At 55.7% G+C, this 15,590-nt stretch overlaps 1 protein-coding gene across 1 annotated transcript in view; it reads right to left on the bottom strand.

Moving 5' to 3' along the window:
* The window catches only part of ACOT7 (acyl-CoA thioesterase 7), a 92,950-nt gene that overhangs the window by 66,237 nt on the left and 11,123 nt on the right, over positions 1–15,590 (bottom strand). Inside the window, exons 2-3 of the mRNA XM_061187152.1 lie at positions 7,642–7,759; positions 301–457 (exon numbers count right to left, since the gene is read on the bottom strand). Of these exons, the coding sequence (XP_061043135.1) occupies positions 301–457; positions 7,642–7,759 (275 nt within the window). The remainder of the gene's footprint in view (positions 1–300; positions 458–7,641; positions 7,760–15,590) is intronic.

The raw sequence follows: 15,590 nt of genomic DNA, 5'->3' as shown, positions 1-15,590 counted from the left end.
CCTTCTGCCCAGACCAGCTGGCCGCCAGGCCCCTTCCTCCCCAGGAAGGCAGGGGGGCTGTACCCTGGGCTCGTTGCCTAACTCGTCTGCGCCCCAGTTTCCCCGTCTGCAAACAAAGCGAGGACGGCAGAAGTCCCTGCTCACAGGTGGAGGTGGAAATGCAGGGAGGTCACCCACAGACAGTGTTAGGACCATCCAGGGGCAGTCAGCCCTCAATGGACGTGGGCTGCGGCTGCTGCCTTATTGCTACTGTCACCGTTGTTCCCAACCCCGCACGCGGGCTCAGCAAGAGGAAGTTACCTGTGAGGATGTTTTCGGACATCACGTGGACCTGGACCTCCACCGAATGCTTGGAGGTGTAGGTGATCTCCGCGCTGACGTGGGCCACCTCGCCGATGCACATGGGCGACAGGAAGTCCGTGCGCTCCACCTGGGCCAGGGCGGCCACACAGCACTCCTGCAAAGACCAGAGGCGGGTCAGCCTCCCACGAGGCCCCACCCTGGACACGCTCCCCCAAAACGGCCCTTGGTTTTTTCCCCACTGTTAAAGTAATGCAAGTTATTGCCACCACACACTCCTACATGCAAAACCAGGAGGTGAAGCACTGCCCGAGGGCAACACGGCAAAGCAGTTGATACAGGCGATTCTGAGTGGTGAGGTTCCGAGAGGCCTGTTTCTTTTTTCTGACTTTTCTACAAAAGATACGTATTACTTGTACAATGAAACGTGAAAAAAGGCATACATACTTATTATGGAAAATTTGGGACGTACAGAAAAGGAGGCAGAGGAGGGAAAATCACTCCTCCCATCCAGAGATAACCATGGTTTCTATTTTGGGATCTTTCTTTCCAGGCTTTTTGCCCCAAGAACAGGGGTTTTACTGGTTCACTTGTTTGGCTGTCTGGCTCCTTGTTTTGCAGTTTTAGTCATAGATAGTTGTCACAGTCATGTATAGTTGTCATATATAGTCTTACGTAGTTGTGCAAGCACTAAATATACTTTCACAATCTGCTTTTTTCACTCAACAGGAGGAAAAATAACCTGCCCGTGTTATGACAAGCTCTTAGCAATCACAGTTCTTCTTTTTAAACGTTATTTATCCTTCAAATAGGCGACCCATTCTCATGACTCAAAATTCAAAAGGAACAAAAGGGTGTATGTCCCCGGCCACCCAGGACCCCTTGGTAACTGGATGGACGCAGCCAGTCAGCACGTGCACGTGGGGTCCAGCTGGATCCACTTGGGAGCTCACATCCTATGAATGTGAGGGACTTACTTCCTCACTTCTTTTCTTGACATTTTCTACGACTGCCACTTCACGATACTCCATCGCAACGATATTTCTTAACGGCCAAATAAAATATTCTTCCGTTGTTAGATTTGTATCAATCCTCAGTTGTCTCATTATAAATAACCCTGTGATGAGGGTCCTTTTAGTTAAGTCATTTTCGGTATTGGGGATTGTTTCCCGGGCGGAAGGGACAAACATTTCGGTGTGTGTTCCCAAAGTGCTTCTCAGCAGGGCAGAGTGCTTGACGTGGCCCCAGCACTCCCGCACCAGCACTGAAAATCAGTTTTGTTTTGTTTTTTTATAAATTTATTATTTTATTTTATTTATTTTATTTTTGGTTGCGTTGGGTCTTGGTTGCTGCGCGCAGGCTTTTCTCTGGTTGCGGTGAGCGGGGGCCACTCTTCGCTGCGGCGCGCGGGCTCCTCATTGCGGTGGCTTCTCTTGTTGTGAAGCATGGGCTCTAGGCGCGTGGGCTTCAGTAGTTGTGGCACGCGGGCTCAGTAGTTGTGGCTCACGGGCTCTAGAGCGCAGGCTCAGGAGTTGTGGCGCACGGGCCTAGTTGCTCCGCGGCATGTGGGATCTTCCCGGACCAGGGCTCGAACCTGTGTCCCCTGCGTCGGCAGGCGGACTCTCAACCACTGCGCCACCAGGGAAGCCCCAGCTTTTTTTTTTACATTTAGTTTTTATTGAGGTAACATTGGTTTATATTATTGTGTAAGTTTCCTGTGTAACAACGTTATATTTCTACTGTATACCCTACAGCGTGCTCACCACGGAAAGTATAGTTTCCATCCGTCACCAGACAGTCGATTCCTTTACCCATTTTGCCCCTGGGCCACTCCCCCACCCCACCCCTTCCCCTCTGCTAACCACTGCCTTGTTCTATCTATGCGTTTTTGGTTTGTTCGTTTATTTTTTGTCTTTTATATTCTATGTATGAACAAAATCATCAGGTATTTGTTTTTCTCCATCTGACTTATTTCACTTAGCATAATTCCCTCAAGGACCACCCATGTTGTGACAAATGGCAAGATTTCATCTTTTTTTTTTTTTTAACCTCTGAGTAACATTCCATTGTGTGTTTGTGTGTATACCATAATTTACTTATCCATTCATCCATCAATGGACCCTTAGGTTGTTCCATGTCTTGGCTGCTGTAAATAATGCTGCCATGAACACAGGGGTGCAGATACCACTTCGAATTAGTGTTTTCATTTTCTTTGGATACATACTCAGAAGTGGAATAGCTGGATGATATGGCAACTCTATTTTTAGCTTTTGAGGAACCTCCAGGCTGTTCTCCACAGTGGCCGCACCAGTTTACATTCCCACCAACAGCGCATGAGGACCCCTTTTTCTCCACATCTTCACCAACACTGGTTATCTGTTGTCTTTTTGATAACAGCCATTCTGGCAGGTGTGAGGGGATATCTCATTGTGGTACTGATCTGCATTTCCCAGATGATTAGTGATGTTGAGCATCTTTTCATGTGCCTGTTGGCCATCAGTATATCTTCTTTGAAAAAATGTCTATTCAGTTTCTCTGCCCATTTTTTAATCGGGTTGTCTATTTTTTGTTGTTGAGTTGTATGAATTCTTCATATATTATGGAATCAGCTTCCTTTTCATCCATGCTAACCAAATGACACAAAAGACAATCTTATGTGTGAGCCACAGGACCGTGGATCTTCACTGCCAAACACAGCACCTGGCACTTTTTTGACTTTCTACCAGAAACCAATCAGGGTTTTTAGGACACTGGACAGCATGGGTACCCCTGGGCTGGGTGGGGAGCAGGGAGCAGGAGATGGGCCCACTCTTGAGGGCCTGTCGGCGCCGTGTCAGCGCTGGGCTTCACTTTTCCAGCTGGTCCTCACAGCACCCCTTCTGCAGGGGTTGGAGATATTAAGCTTGTAGGTGACAGTCAGTTCAAGCTCTGGCATGTCTGCACTCTTCCCACCGGCCACCTGCCACCACCTGTGGCACCAACGCACAGCTCTCCCACCTGCGCGAGAACTCACCTGACACCTGGCAAACATGCAAATTCCCTGACCCGCCCCAAACCCGCAGAACCTGCCTCTTTGGAGGGACACCTGGGGACCTCCATCTTCACCCCTTCCCCGGAGAGCCTCAGACACACGGGGGTCCTCTGATAGTTTCTGTTCCTATAAATGTCCTGGAATCAGCTCTCAACGCAGCAGAGCAGGAGCTGAGTAGGCAAGCGCAGCTTGTGGCGCCCCCCCTCTGACTTGCCGGGGCCCTGTCCCCCCACCCTCGCCCCACACAGACGTGTCACCCCTGAAGCTAAAACAACGCGAGGGAATTGCTGGGCGTCACCCCGAGTACATTTGTGTGGCTACAGCGCCACCCACTGGCAGAAAGCTGGAAGGGCAAGTGCGAAGCAAGGTGGGCAAGAATGCGGGGCCAGCCTCTGGCTGGAACTTCCAACCACTTCTGGAAGCTTCTATCCAAGCTCCGCCTGCAAGACCCAAAACGAAATAAAGCAGCTGTCTTTGTTGAAGGGTGGCTAAACTATGGAATGGATATGTCCGCACACAGGTAACACTCCTATACGTTAATATTTTAAATGGAAATGCAGCTCGTTTCTTGTGCCTTTAAACATCTGAGCCTTAGATGGACCCCAGCCTTTTTAAGGCTACAGAGGCATTCCTTCACTTGTGGTGGTATCTATGGAGCCAGGCCCTGCACTCGGTGCCTGCCCCTGGCCTGGGGTCTGGTTGGGGGACGGATGACAGATAAGCACGTGGCAGGTGCTCCGAAGAGGGCAGTGTGAGGTGTGGGGTGTGGGGTGTGGGGTGTGGGAAGTGGGGTGCAGGTGCCGATGTGGGAGGGGCAGCTACAGGTGAGGGGCTGAGACCTGGATGCTGAGGTGTCAGGCAGGAGAAGGTGTGGGGTGCAGACACCCCAGGCAGAGGGGAGGGCAGGGCGACCCCCGGGGAGCTAGAGGCTGCTGCTGAATCCATGTCCAGCTGGGTGTGGACGGCACAGGCTGGGACCCAGGCAGCTCCAACTTGACTGGGAGCTGCCGTTTCCCGAGACCTAGCGGGCCACCCCAGGCACTCCATAAAGACCTCTGTGACCCAGAAATTCAAAACACAGGCTGACAAATGTTTATTCAGTGTGAGCGTCTCCGAGCTGTAGGTGTCTGTGGCTGTAGGTGTCTGTGGCTCCCAGCGGCTCGGACATACCCGTAACTCCCTGCTTCGGGGCGTAAAGTAGGAGGAGCAGCCCCGACCTGGCAAGCAGCCGTGAGGGTTCTGATCAGCATCTAGCCCAAGAAGCACCCTCTGCCATGCTCCCGAAGGCAGCCTGAGTTGTACTGCCCACTGGGCACAGATGCCTGGAAAACCACGGGGCTGGGCTCCTGAGGGGCCACAGGGCTTTAAGCCGGGACAGCAGCTTCAGAAGCAGAGCCAGAGAAAACAGGTCTGCGCCCTGGACTCAAATCCCAGCTCTGACACTAGCTCTTGACCTGGTCTCTCTGCAAAATACAGATAATAAATGGTACCAGTGACTGCCGCCAGGATTCAAGCGGATGCTGTGTGGAGAGGAGGGGTGGGCTGCCCTGTTCTCACAGAAACGTAGGGATCAAGGTCCAGAAAGGGTTAACTCCTATTGCTCTTGTTATTTGAGCTGCACCTGCCCCCTCACCCACCCAGGCCCTCTCGGCTGATGCCCACTCAGAGGATGCAGCTCTGTGACCTTTGGGAGCCACATGACTTCTCCAGGCCTCCGTTTCCCCACCTGCAAAATGGGGTTAAGGAGATTCCCCAGGTAAGGAAGGTCAAGCACGCAGTGCGGCCACTGGTGCATCGTAAGTGTGCATTAAACAGAAGCTCTCCACAGACAACTACTCCAGACACACAGCTAATGGGAGCCCACTGTGTTCCAGACCTTGGCCTAGATGCTAAGGGAATCCAGCAGGGAAGTGACGGGCAAAAGTCCTTGCCCTGGTGGGGCTTCCATTCTAGCGGGGGAAGCAGCCCAGAGCTAAATGAGCACAACGCAGTGTGCCAGGAGGGACGGTGCGTGGACGAGAGCTGGGAGCGCTGAGGGAGCCGGTCGTCAGGGGCGCGGAGATCGCATTTACAGAGACCGGAAGGAAGGGGGCGCCACGTGGGTCTCTGCGGGAAGAGCGGTCCAGGCAGGGGAAAGGGCCAGCGCAAAGGCCCTGGGGCAGGAATGCTGGCGCGGCCCAGGGGCGTGACGAGGGCAAGGAGTAGGAGCCGTGCCCTGACTTCACACAGGACGGGTTTCTCTGGCTGCTGCTGGAGAGCAGACAAGGGCAGGGAGGCCTGTTAGGAAGCTGTTTAGGCAATTTGGGCAGGAAGTGACAGTGGCTTGGCCCAGATGGCGGTGGGGCTGGTGTGCAGGCTCGGACCTGGAACTATCCACAAGGTGAAGTCAACAGGACTGGATGCCAGTGTCCACGGGTGGGAGGAAGAGGGGGTCAGCGGAGGCTCCAGAGGTCTAAATTTACTGAGCAGAGGGAGGCCGTGGGAGAAGCAGCCTGGGAGCGGGCCCCGAGAGTCTTTTGGGGCCCATCCAGGTCGAGGGCTGATTAAGCATCCAGGGGGAGACAGCCAAGAGGCACCAGCTGGACAGAGGACCTCGGGGCTGTGTCGTGGTACTAAAGCCACAGGCTGGATGAGACCACCAGGGGAGTGTGGATGGCAGTGCCCCCAGCCCACCCAGAGCCCCAGCAGAGCCATTCAGAGGCCAGCCTCAGCCCCCTGGAGCTGCCTGGGGCTCACACCCCCTTCCTGAGCCCGGGATTCCAGATCGCTATCCTGGGGCCACCAGCCCAGAGGCATCTCCCAGCCAACAGGTCAGACCTGCACCCCAGGCTCACTCTGGGGAAGGAGTGAGAACGAACAGGGATTCAAAGCACAGGTTCAAGACCCAGACCAGCCACCTGCCTCCCCATGTGGCCTCGGGCAAGTATCCAAGCTCTCTGGACCTCAGCTTCCTCATCTGTGCAGTGGGGATAATACAGTAACCACCTCGACCTCTAAGGGGTGTCGTGAGGACAACACAAGCTAAATGCTACAGAGCTTTGCAAAACCCTAGGTGGTCACTGAACCCTGACGGTTACCAGGGCATTGTCACCCACTTGGCCTCCCGAGCCCCTCCTCCCTCCCTCCCCAGTCCTGGAGCTCTTCCTTCCCAGCGTCCAGCCTCTCTTGCCAGGCCTGGCTGGGAGCCTCACTGTCTCCCTCTCGGAGGGTCTACCAGGGGCCCGGCCCCCACCTCAGCCCCGGCCCCTCGGGCTGAGGCCTGTCCTCACAGCCACCAGAGGGCGCTCTCTGAATGTGGCCGGGTTTGCCCCAGAACTTCAAGGGCAAACTCTTAGCAGGCGGGAGAGCCCCTTCCTCACATGGAGAACCCAGCCCCACCCACTCCCACTCCTCCCCAGGCGGAGGCCCCCAGGCCCACGTCCACCCACACACACTCACCCGGCTCGGTTCACTCTGCACACGTACACACGTGCAGCGCTGCACACCCACGCACACGTGCACACAGTCTGCGCGGGCGTGGAATCGGCCTCTGGGCCTGGAGGACAATGACACAGCAAGCGGCTAGCCGAGGCCCCCCGGTACCCAAAGCCTCAGGCTTCCTTGGAGCCGCTTCCGTGCCTGTCTGGTGCCGAGTTGGCAGTTGGGGCACAAGACTGACTCCTTCCCCCAGCACCCGAGGGGAGGGGCTTCAGAGAGAACGGCAGGTCCCGGTCCCGCAGGGCTGGGGGCCGGGCAGGAGATGACGGGCTGAACGCCTCGCAGCTGCCCTGAAGCCTAAAGCCACCAGCCTGGCCCTGTCTGGGCGGTGGGAGGAGAGCCGGCACCATCGCAGGAGTCTGTGCTGGCCTGTGCGGCCCGGAAGCCACCAAGGGAAGAGCCCAGACTTGCCTGTGGACCCAGGGTCAGTGGAGCAGGGGAGGGATCCGGGTCCAGGCCGTGTGACACCCAGGATTAACTGCCGCCCATGCAGGCTCTGGGGGGGCTGGGCCCCCGGGGGCTCAGGAAGCTGACTCTCCCTAAACACAGGGGGAGGGCTGGAAAGGTGGCTCTGTCAGCTGGCAGCTCTCAGCTTAGTTTCTGGAGGTCCCCACCCCTCCTCACTGAGCCCCAAACCAACTGCCAACCCAAGGGGTCCCCAGTCCAGGGCCGGAGCTTCCCAAAGCCCCCAAGGCCCGGGGACCGGGGCGGGGAAGGCTCCAGGCCTGGCCTCCACCCCAACTCCCTTCCTGACCCGACAGTGGACAGGGGTGCAGTACCGCCAGAGGGGACGCTAGGCCCCCAGGGCCCGGGATCTTCCACGTGACGCTCACCCCGTTCTGGCTGTTGCAGTGCCGGGTGCTGATGATGGCCCCTGCCTCCTCGATCATCTTCAGGATGGTTCCTCCGTGGACGTTGCCGGCCACATTGGCGTCATCTGGCCGCATGATCCTGGGGGGGGGGGAAGCAGCAGGGTGAGCCTCGGGAAGGACGTCACTCGTGAACAGCAGCAACCCTGGGGAGGGGCAGAAGGTCCTCCAAAGGGCCCGATGGCTCCCAGAGAAGGAAAAAGAACTTCCCGCGTGTTTGCTCAGGGTGGGTGCTGATCTGACGGCCAGACAAGGGGCTGCAGGGTCGTGTTTCCACGTGTTTCCACCTTCCTGCCCTAGGGCCGCAGGCACCCGGCCTGGCAGGTACCAGGAAGGGCGGGTGGCGGGGACTTTCGCAAAGGCCGTGAGCGTGGCAGCAAGGCGACCCGGCTGTAGGGTGCCCAGCGCACCTGCCCCTCCTGGTTTCCAGGACTGCCAACGACCAGCAGAGCTGAATGAGCACAAGCACACAGGCTCTGACCCTTTGGAAAACGGACAAATTCCCAGGACCACCACCTCCATCAGGAGTCCCAGGGGAGCTGGGCTCGTGCGGCCACAGATGTTCTGAGAACTGGAAACAAGTCGCAGCATCCAGACCCATCAGCAGGTGAACGCCCGCTCGCCACCTGCGCCTGGGCTCTGAGAGAGCACCAGAGGGGCCCGATTCCCTGGACTGAGAGCTGGGAGCTCCCCAAGGTCAGGAAGGACTGAAATGCCACCCCATTTCCCCAAGAAGAAAAACCCTGTCCTTGCCGTGGGCAGTGGGGAAGCCCCGTGAAATCCCCGGAGTCCCAACAAGCCAGCCTAGTGCTCCTACCTTGGGCAACCCCAGAGAGGCTGGCACTTTCCCAGACTCCAGTCTGGCTGATGAAATCTGCCTGCACCAGCCTCAGGCCCAGAGACGGGTACCAGGCAATGAGCGAGTGTGCGGTTCCTGGGTGCCCAGCATCCCTGGGCCTACCCAGCCTGTTCCAACCCGCTGGCTAGCGTGGCCCCCAAGGCCGGACCCCCCACTCTGGGCCACGGAGCTCCACTGCCCTCCGGGTCTGGCTCCTTTCAGGCAGACTCAGAGATAGTTCCTGGCTCCCACTCTCACTAGCTGCGTGACCTGAGCAAAGCTGCCAAAACCCTCACTTCTCCGCTTCCTTGTCTGTAAAAGAGGAACAACAGCACCGCATTTGACGGTGGGGAAGACTGAATCACTCAAGACAATGCAGATAACAAGCTGGCACAAGGTCAGACATAAACGTTCACCAGCACTTCTTCCCTCTTCTCTAAGTGTCAGCCAACTGACCGCAGGAAGGCTGGAGGCTCCAAGAAAGAGCCGTAGCTGCCATTTTCTGGAGCAGATGAGCACCGACATCCTGGGGTGACTGACAGCTGTCTGCACCTGTCGCCCATCCCAAATGTCACCCCTTCATCCTGTGGGGGCGGGCATTCAGGCCCCCTGCTTCTTGCCTGCATCACTGGCTCAGGGGCAGCCGCGACGGTCACCAAGCAATGACCAGGGGAACCCCCAGAGCACAGGAAAGAAGCGTCACTTGGTTTCTCAAATTTTCATTTTAAAAGACTTTTGAATCAACTCGAAATAGATTAAAAACTTGAACACAAGACCCGAAACCATAAAACTCCTAGGAGAAAACATAGGCCTTAGCGATGATTTTTTTAGATTTGACACCAAAAACAAAGGCAACAGAAGCAAAAATAAACAAGTGGGACTACATCAAACTAAAAAGCTTCTGCACAGCAAAGGAGCCATCAGCAAAATGAAAAGACAACCTGTGGGATGGGAGAAAACATTAATATCCAGAATACATAAAGAACTCATACAACTCATACAATAGCAAAACAAACAAACAATCGAATTAAAAAATAGGCAGAGGATCTGAATGGACATTTTTCCAAACAGGCACATGAAAAGATACTCAGCATCATTAACCATCAGGGAAATGCCAATCAAAACCACAATGAGGGGACTTCCCTGGTGGTCCAGTGGTTAAGACTCCTCGCTTCCAAAGCAGGGTGCGTGGGTTCGATCCCTGGCCAGGCAACTCGGATTCCATAGGCCGCATGGTGCGGCCAAAAAATAAAAACATTTTTTAAAAAAACCAACACAATGAGATCTCACCTCACACCTGTTAGAATGGCTATTATCAAAAAGACAAGAAACAAGTGCCGGCAAGGATGTGGAGAAAAGGGAACCCTTGTGCACTGCTGATGGGAATGTAAACTGGTGCAGCCACTGTGGAAAACAGCCTGGAGGTTCCTCAAAAAATTAAGACTAGAACTATCATATGATCCAGCAATCCCACTTCTGGGTATTAATCTGAAGGAAATGAAATCACTCTCTTGAAGAGAGATCTGCAGCCCCACGTTCACTGTAGCATTATTTACAGTAGCCAAGACATGAAACAACCTAAGTGTCCACTGATGGATGAATGGATGAAGCGGACATGGGGGGTGTGTGTGTGTGTGTGTGCGTGTGTGTGTGTGTGTGTGTGTGCATAATTCAGCCATAAAAAAGAAGGAAATCCTGCCATTTGCAACAACATGGATAGACCTTGAAGGCAATTAAGCTCCATGAGATAAGTCAGACAGAAAAAGACAAAAGCTAGATCATTTTACTTATACGTGGAATCTAAAAAGCCCAAACTCATAGATACAGAGAACAGACTGGTGGTTGCCAGAGGCCAGAGGGGTGCAGGGGGGATGGGTTAAAACAGGTGAAGGGGGTCAAAAGGTACAAACTTCCAGTTATAAAATAACTCATGGGGATGTAACGTACAGCATGGTGACTAAAGGTAACAACGCTATGCCATATATTTGAAAGTTACCGAGAGAGTAGATCTCAAAAGTTCTCATCACAAGAAAAAACAATCATAGCGATGTGAGATGATGGGTGTTAAGTGAACTTGCTGTGGTGGTCATTTCACCACACACACGTGTGCCGGGTCACCATGTTGTGCAGTTTTATATGTCAATCATATATCCATAAAGCTGAAAAAACAATTAAAAAATTTAAAAACTTTTTAAGTTTAAAAACTTCGAGCTTATACTGAGTTGTTTTTTTTTTTAAGTTTGAGTTAAGAGGTAGCCAATTCAAATAACAAAACTGCTGTATCAGACTCTTTCCTTTGTATTTGTTTTCAACCTAGTAAAGACCAGATGGTGCATCTCTGCATGAGGGAACAGGTGCCTGGTGGATGCCGAGGTGGGGTAAGGGCTTTAGTCCAGACAGGTGAGGACCGAAATGTTTTGACACCAGGAGTACCAGAGCCTGCCTCTGGCGGAGCCTGGTTCCTTTCTGTGGGTTTCCCTTTCTCGGTCTGTAAAGTGGGCTGCCCATGCCAGGCTGGTGCAGAGGGATGCAGGGCCAGGGGGAGAAGTGCAGACAGAGGGCCCCAGGGTGCAGGAGGAAGTGCTTGCATCCGGCAGGGCCCTGAGGAGGGAGGGACTGATAAGGAGGTGGCCTCTGAAATAGGAGAACAGGGGATGGCGCCTGCGCCACCCTGCCACACTGGGGGTCCCTGGGGACCCCACGCCGTCAACATCCCACTGCCCCCGGGGTCCCTGGGCACTTAGGAGTAAATGCCAGGCGCTCCAGACTGCATACTCTCCAGCCCCCTCCCGTCCTGGTCACCCTGGGTCCTGCCCCAAGGACCGTCCTAACCCCCCAGGCCGGCTGGCCACCCAGGCACGTGGCGCAGACACAAACCTTCCCCCAGGACCTGACCCTGACTCGGCTCTGCAGTTCCTGCAGACACCGGGGGGCCAGAGCCCAGCTCACTCACCCCTTTCCTGTGGCCCCAAATCAAGACTCCTTCCCCATGGCCTCACCGTGGTTCCTTCCTGGCCTCCATCCCCATGCTGAGCTGTGATCCCACACCTGCCCTCCCCCCCTCCAAAGGGCTCAGGAGCTGCTGGGCAGGGTCCTCCTCAACTCGCCTTCCCCAGAGCTCCCCCTACGCCTGTCACCTCCAGGCAGGACGGTGAGGAACGAGGGCCGCCAGGAGAACATGTGGCCCCTCTGTGGAGCTTTTGTTTTCCCACTTTTAGTAAAGACATTAAAAAAGAAGAAAAGACAGCCCAGCAGACCAAGCACGATGCCACACGGCACTGCCCACGAGTGTCTGAGCAGGGACGCAACGGGGCAGTACTGGGCACGCACGCTGGCCGGCTGCGGCCGTGCAGGGGTCTGAGTCCAGGATGCCGAAGCTCTGGGTTTTCAAGAGAAGTTGGCAATCCAGAGTCTAACGTGACATCTCCTGATATTTGACTGGCCACGCCCGACTGAAATGTTTCAACCCCACGCAGCCCAGCTTGGGGGGCAGGGGGGCGGGGGGCAGAGCAGGTGGCGGGCCTGACCCAGTCCTGGGGGGAGACTCTGTGTGACCCATTCTCCCTCCCACCTCTCTCTGCTCCTCTGCCCATGCCAACCTGCGACTTCCTCACTCCTTGGACCCCAGAAACTTCAGAGGAAAGTGTAAGGTCAGCGCAGGGAGCCCTTGCGGCTTCCCACCCCTCACGTCCTCTTGGCCGGCGGCGGCACAGACACTGCCTCTGGCGAGCAGGCCCACACCCCGCGCATCCCCTTCACCATCCTCCACTCCCCCCGCCCTCCCAGCAGTGGCCTCTGAATGTCACCATGTCACCCACTGCCCCTCCCCTTCCACTCCAGCTGCTCCTGCCCCAGAGCACAGGATGAGATGGCCAGGGCTGGGCCCATGGCTAACCGAAGTACACACCACCCCGACTCCGCTCCCCTCCGGAGTAGACACAAAGCTGAGGGCAGGAGCGCAAAGGAAGCTGCACAGACCCGGGTCAAGGAGTCACTCCCAGAAGGGGCAGCCACTCACCTGGACGCCGGGGAAAACTTCGCAGAGGACGTGACACCTGGGCCAAGTCCCGGAGGGGGAGCAGGGCTGAGCCAGGGACAGGGGGCAGGGGATGTTCCAAGAAGTGGGTGCATCTCAGGGGAAGGCCCCAGCGCTGGGAGAGCTCAGTGGGTCCAGAAACAGATGACAACCCCCCAGCGCTGGCCAGCGGCCTGTGGGGGGACGGGGGTGAAGGGAGGAGTGGGACGATGGAGCCAGGAGCTTGTCACAAGGGCCTGGGGCTGGCTGGGGACAGCGTCTGGACTTGTCCTGGGGGACGGGGCGGCTTCGGGAAGACAGAGGCAGGTATGTGGGGAGTCACTTGGGGACCAGGGGTGGGGGGGCTTCTTTGTCTGCCTCTTGCCTCCCAGCCCTAACCCACCGCCTACCCCACTGCCCCAAGAGTCCCTCTTCTTAAGCAGGAGTGCACTCCCCTGCTCAGACCCTCCAGGGCCCCTCCTACGGAATAAAGATTCAACATCCAACTCCCGGGACTTCCCCCGGTGATCCAGTGACTCCCGTGCTTCCACCGCAGGGGGAGTGGGTTTGATCCCTGGTCGGGGAACTAAGATCCTGCATGCCGTGCGGGGTGGCCAGAAAAACAAAAGATTCAACTTCCTAGTGAGGCGTTTGAAGCTCTCAGGGATCTGGAACTTTCCTCGCCTGATCTCCCACTGCCCTGCAGGGCTCCAAGCTGCACCTGCCCAGACCAGCGCTGCTGGCCAGGCACACCCGGACCTTCCCACCGCCCTGCCTGTGCCCACCTGTCCCGAGGGGCTCATCGATGAACGGGGAGCATAAGTGGCTACAACCTCCCGGAGGGCAACCCGGTGTTATCGTTATCCGTCCAAACTCCAAATGCATAGTCTGCTCTAAGCCAACCATTTCACGGAGAGGAATTCACCCTACAGATGTCTGCACACATGATTAAACCAAGCGTGTTCAAGGTTACTCACTGCAAAGCTGTTTATCATGCAAAGACTGGCCGTGTCCTAAATGTCCACCAATAAGGGACTCAGATTAACTTACATCCACACAACACAAGAGTGCACAGCCCCAAGCAAGAGGGAGGAACGGTCTAGGAGAAGCACCGTTAGATGAAAAAAGGCAAAGCGCAGAATGATGGCAACTAGGTGACTGACTACACCTGCAGGCCCCGTGTAGACCATCCCTGGAGGGAGGCCAGGGAAACCGGAAGCTTCCATTGCCCTTGAGAGGGGAACTAGCGACTGGAGTCGGGGTGGTATGCTCTAAGGACAAAGAACAAGATAAATTCAAAGGGCCAATATTGCCGGAACAAAGAGTTACAGGACTCCCATCACTCTGTCACAGTGGGACCATTGCCATGTCCCAGAGCCCTCCCAAGCAGCATGCCCTGTCCCTTTCCCATCCCATATAAGGAAAGACATTTGCCAGTTTTCCTCCCGCTCGGCACGCTGAAAGTATACATACTCTGTCCAGTTAGCAGATGACTCGCAGGTTCCCTGGCTATAAAAACAGAGAAGCAACCCATGCTCATGGTCGACTTTCCCTGGCTACCAGGAAGTCGGCCAGCTGTTCTTGCAGCAACCCTTCTCTTTAATAAACTCTGTCTTCCTTACATTCTGCCTTGGGTCTGGAAATTCTTTTCCAACCCGCGCTCGGACCACGACATGGTGGCCCGTACGGGGATATCTCTTGGGGGATCTCTTTCCCCACCTCTTCTCCTCATTCCTTGGGACCCTCTGTGAACAGGCAAGTTGCCGTGGAAGCAACGGAGGACTCTGGCCAGGGCCACACCCCGGTGTGTTCCGAAGGCTCCACGCTCACTTCGCCCCAGTAACTGCCGCCCAGAGCGGGTGAGGGTCCCTCTGCCTTCCTCCCGACTGCGGACTAGGCCGATTGGTATCGTGCGGGCACGGGTCAGGCATTTAAAAGCCGTTAGGGCGCCTGCCGCTTGAAGACTCCCGTGAAGGATAAGGGGATCACGGAACGGACCAGGCTGTTAGAGCGTCTGCCCCCAGCAAGACAACTTCCGTGCACCGTGAGGCGCATGTTGGTTCAAGCAGAACGCCGAGCCCCCTCCCCTTGGCCGCCGCCTTCCCGCAGGACTACGAGGCCGATTCCTCCGCCTCTCTTCTCTGTCGCTTTCACCTTTTTCTCCGTCCGGATTGACTTACAGGAGCCTAGGCGTTGCCTCTGAGCCGTCCCAGGAGTGCCTTTCACGTTTCAGGGCATCGCCAAGCGGTGAGTCACCCGGTGGGTCCCGGGAATCTTTCTCTCTTTCCTTTCTTTCTCTGCCCGAGTCACAAGGTGCCTTAGTCGCTTGCTCAGGGGTCACCTCTCACGGTCGGACACGATTGTTGAGACGGTCGACCCATTTTGTGCCTTAGTCGCACGGAGAGATCACTGGGACAAAGGGGACACCTTTCTGTCACCCGGTGACTCTCAGTACCCCCATTCTATGGCATATAGGCTAAGAATGGGTTCTGGTATGTCTCGGGAGCCTCCCTCAGACTCACCCCGCGGCTGTATCTTCAGGAACTGGAAAAATTTGACCCTGAGAATCTCAGAAAGAGGAGGCTCATTTTCTTTTGTAATACGGCTTGGCCCCAGTATAAACTGGGGGACCGAGAACAATGGCCTCCTAATGGCACACTAAATTATAACACGATCCTCCAACTTGATCTCTTTTGCCGGAAACAAGGAAAGGACTCAGACGTTCCTTACATCCAGAACTTTATGGCCCTTAGTCAGAATCTGGAGCTGAGGGACTCATGCCGCCATGTGTCTTTCTGTTGCCACCTTATCACCCCGACCCCCTCTGCCTCCCTCTCCATCAGATCTCCTAAGCAACCCTCTACTCAACCTTTCCTGTCCCCCACCCCATCAACCCCCTTCGCTTCAGCCCCTGCCCCCGCCTCAACCCACAGCTCCCAGTAGCCACCCCCTTATCAGGGCGAAAGCCCCCTCTCCCCTCCCCACACAAGATCGAGGATTGCCCAACGCCAGGAAACAGATTCTAATATGCTTCTCTTAAGGGAAGGAGCAAATGGAGAC

Source organism: Eubalaena glacialis, chromosome 3 (genome assembly GCF_028564815.1).
Source record: "Eubalaena glacialis isolate mEubGla1 chromosome 3, mEubGla1.1.hap2.+ XY, whole genome shotgun sequence".
In the NCBI taxonomy this organism is placed as follows: Eukaryota; Metazoa; Chordata; class Mammalia; order Artiodactyla; family Balaenidae; genus Eubalaena; species Eubalaena glacialis.
Note: the sequence above shows the minus strand (reverse complement) of the source record. Positions and strands in the feature narration are given on the sequence as shown.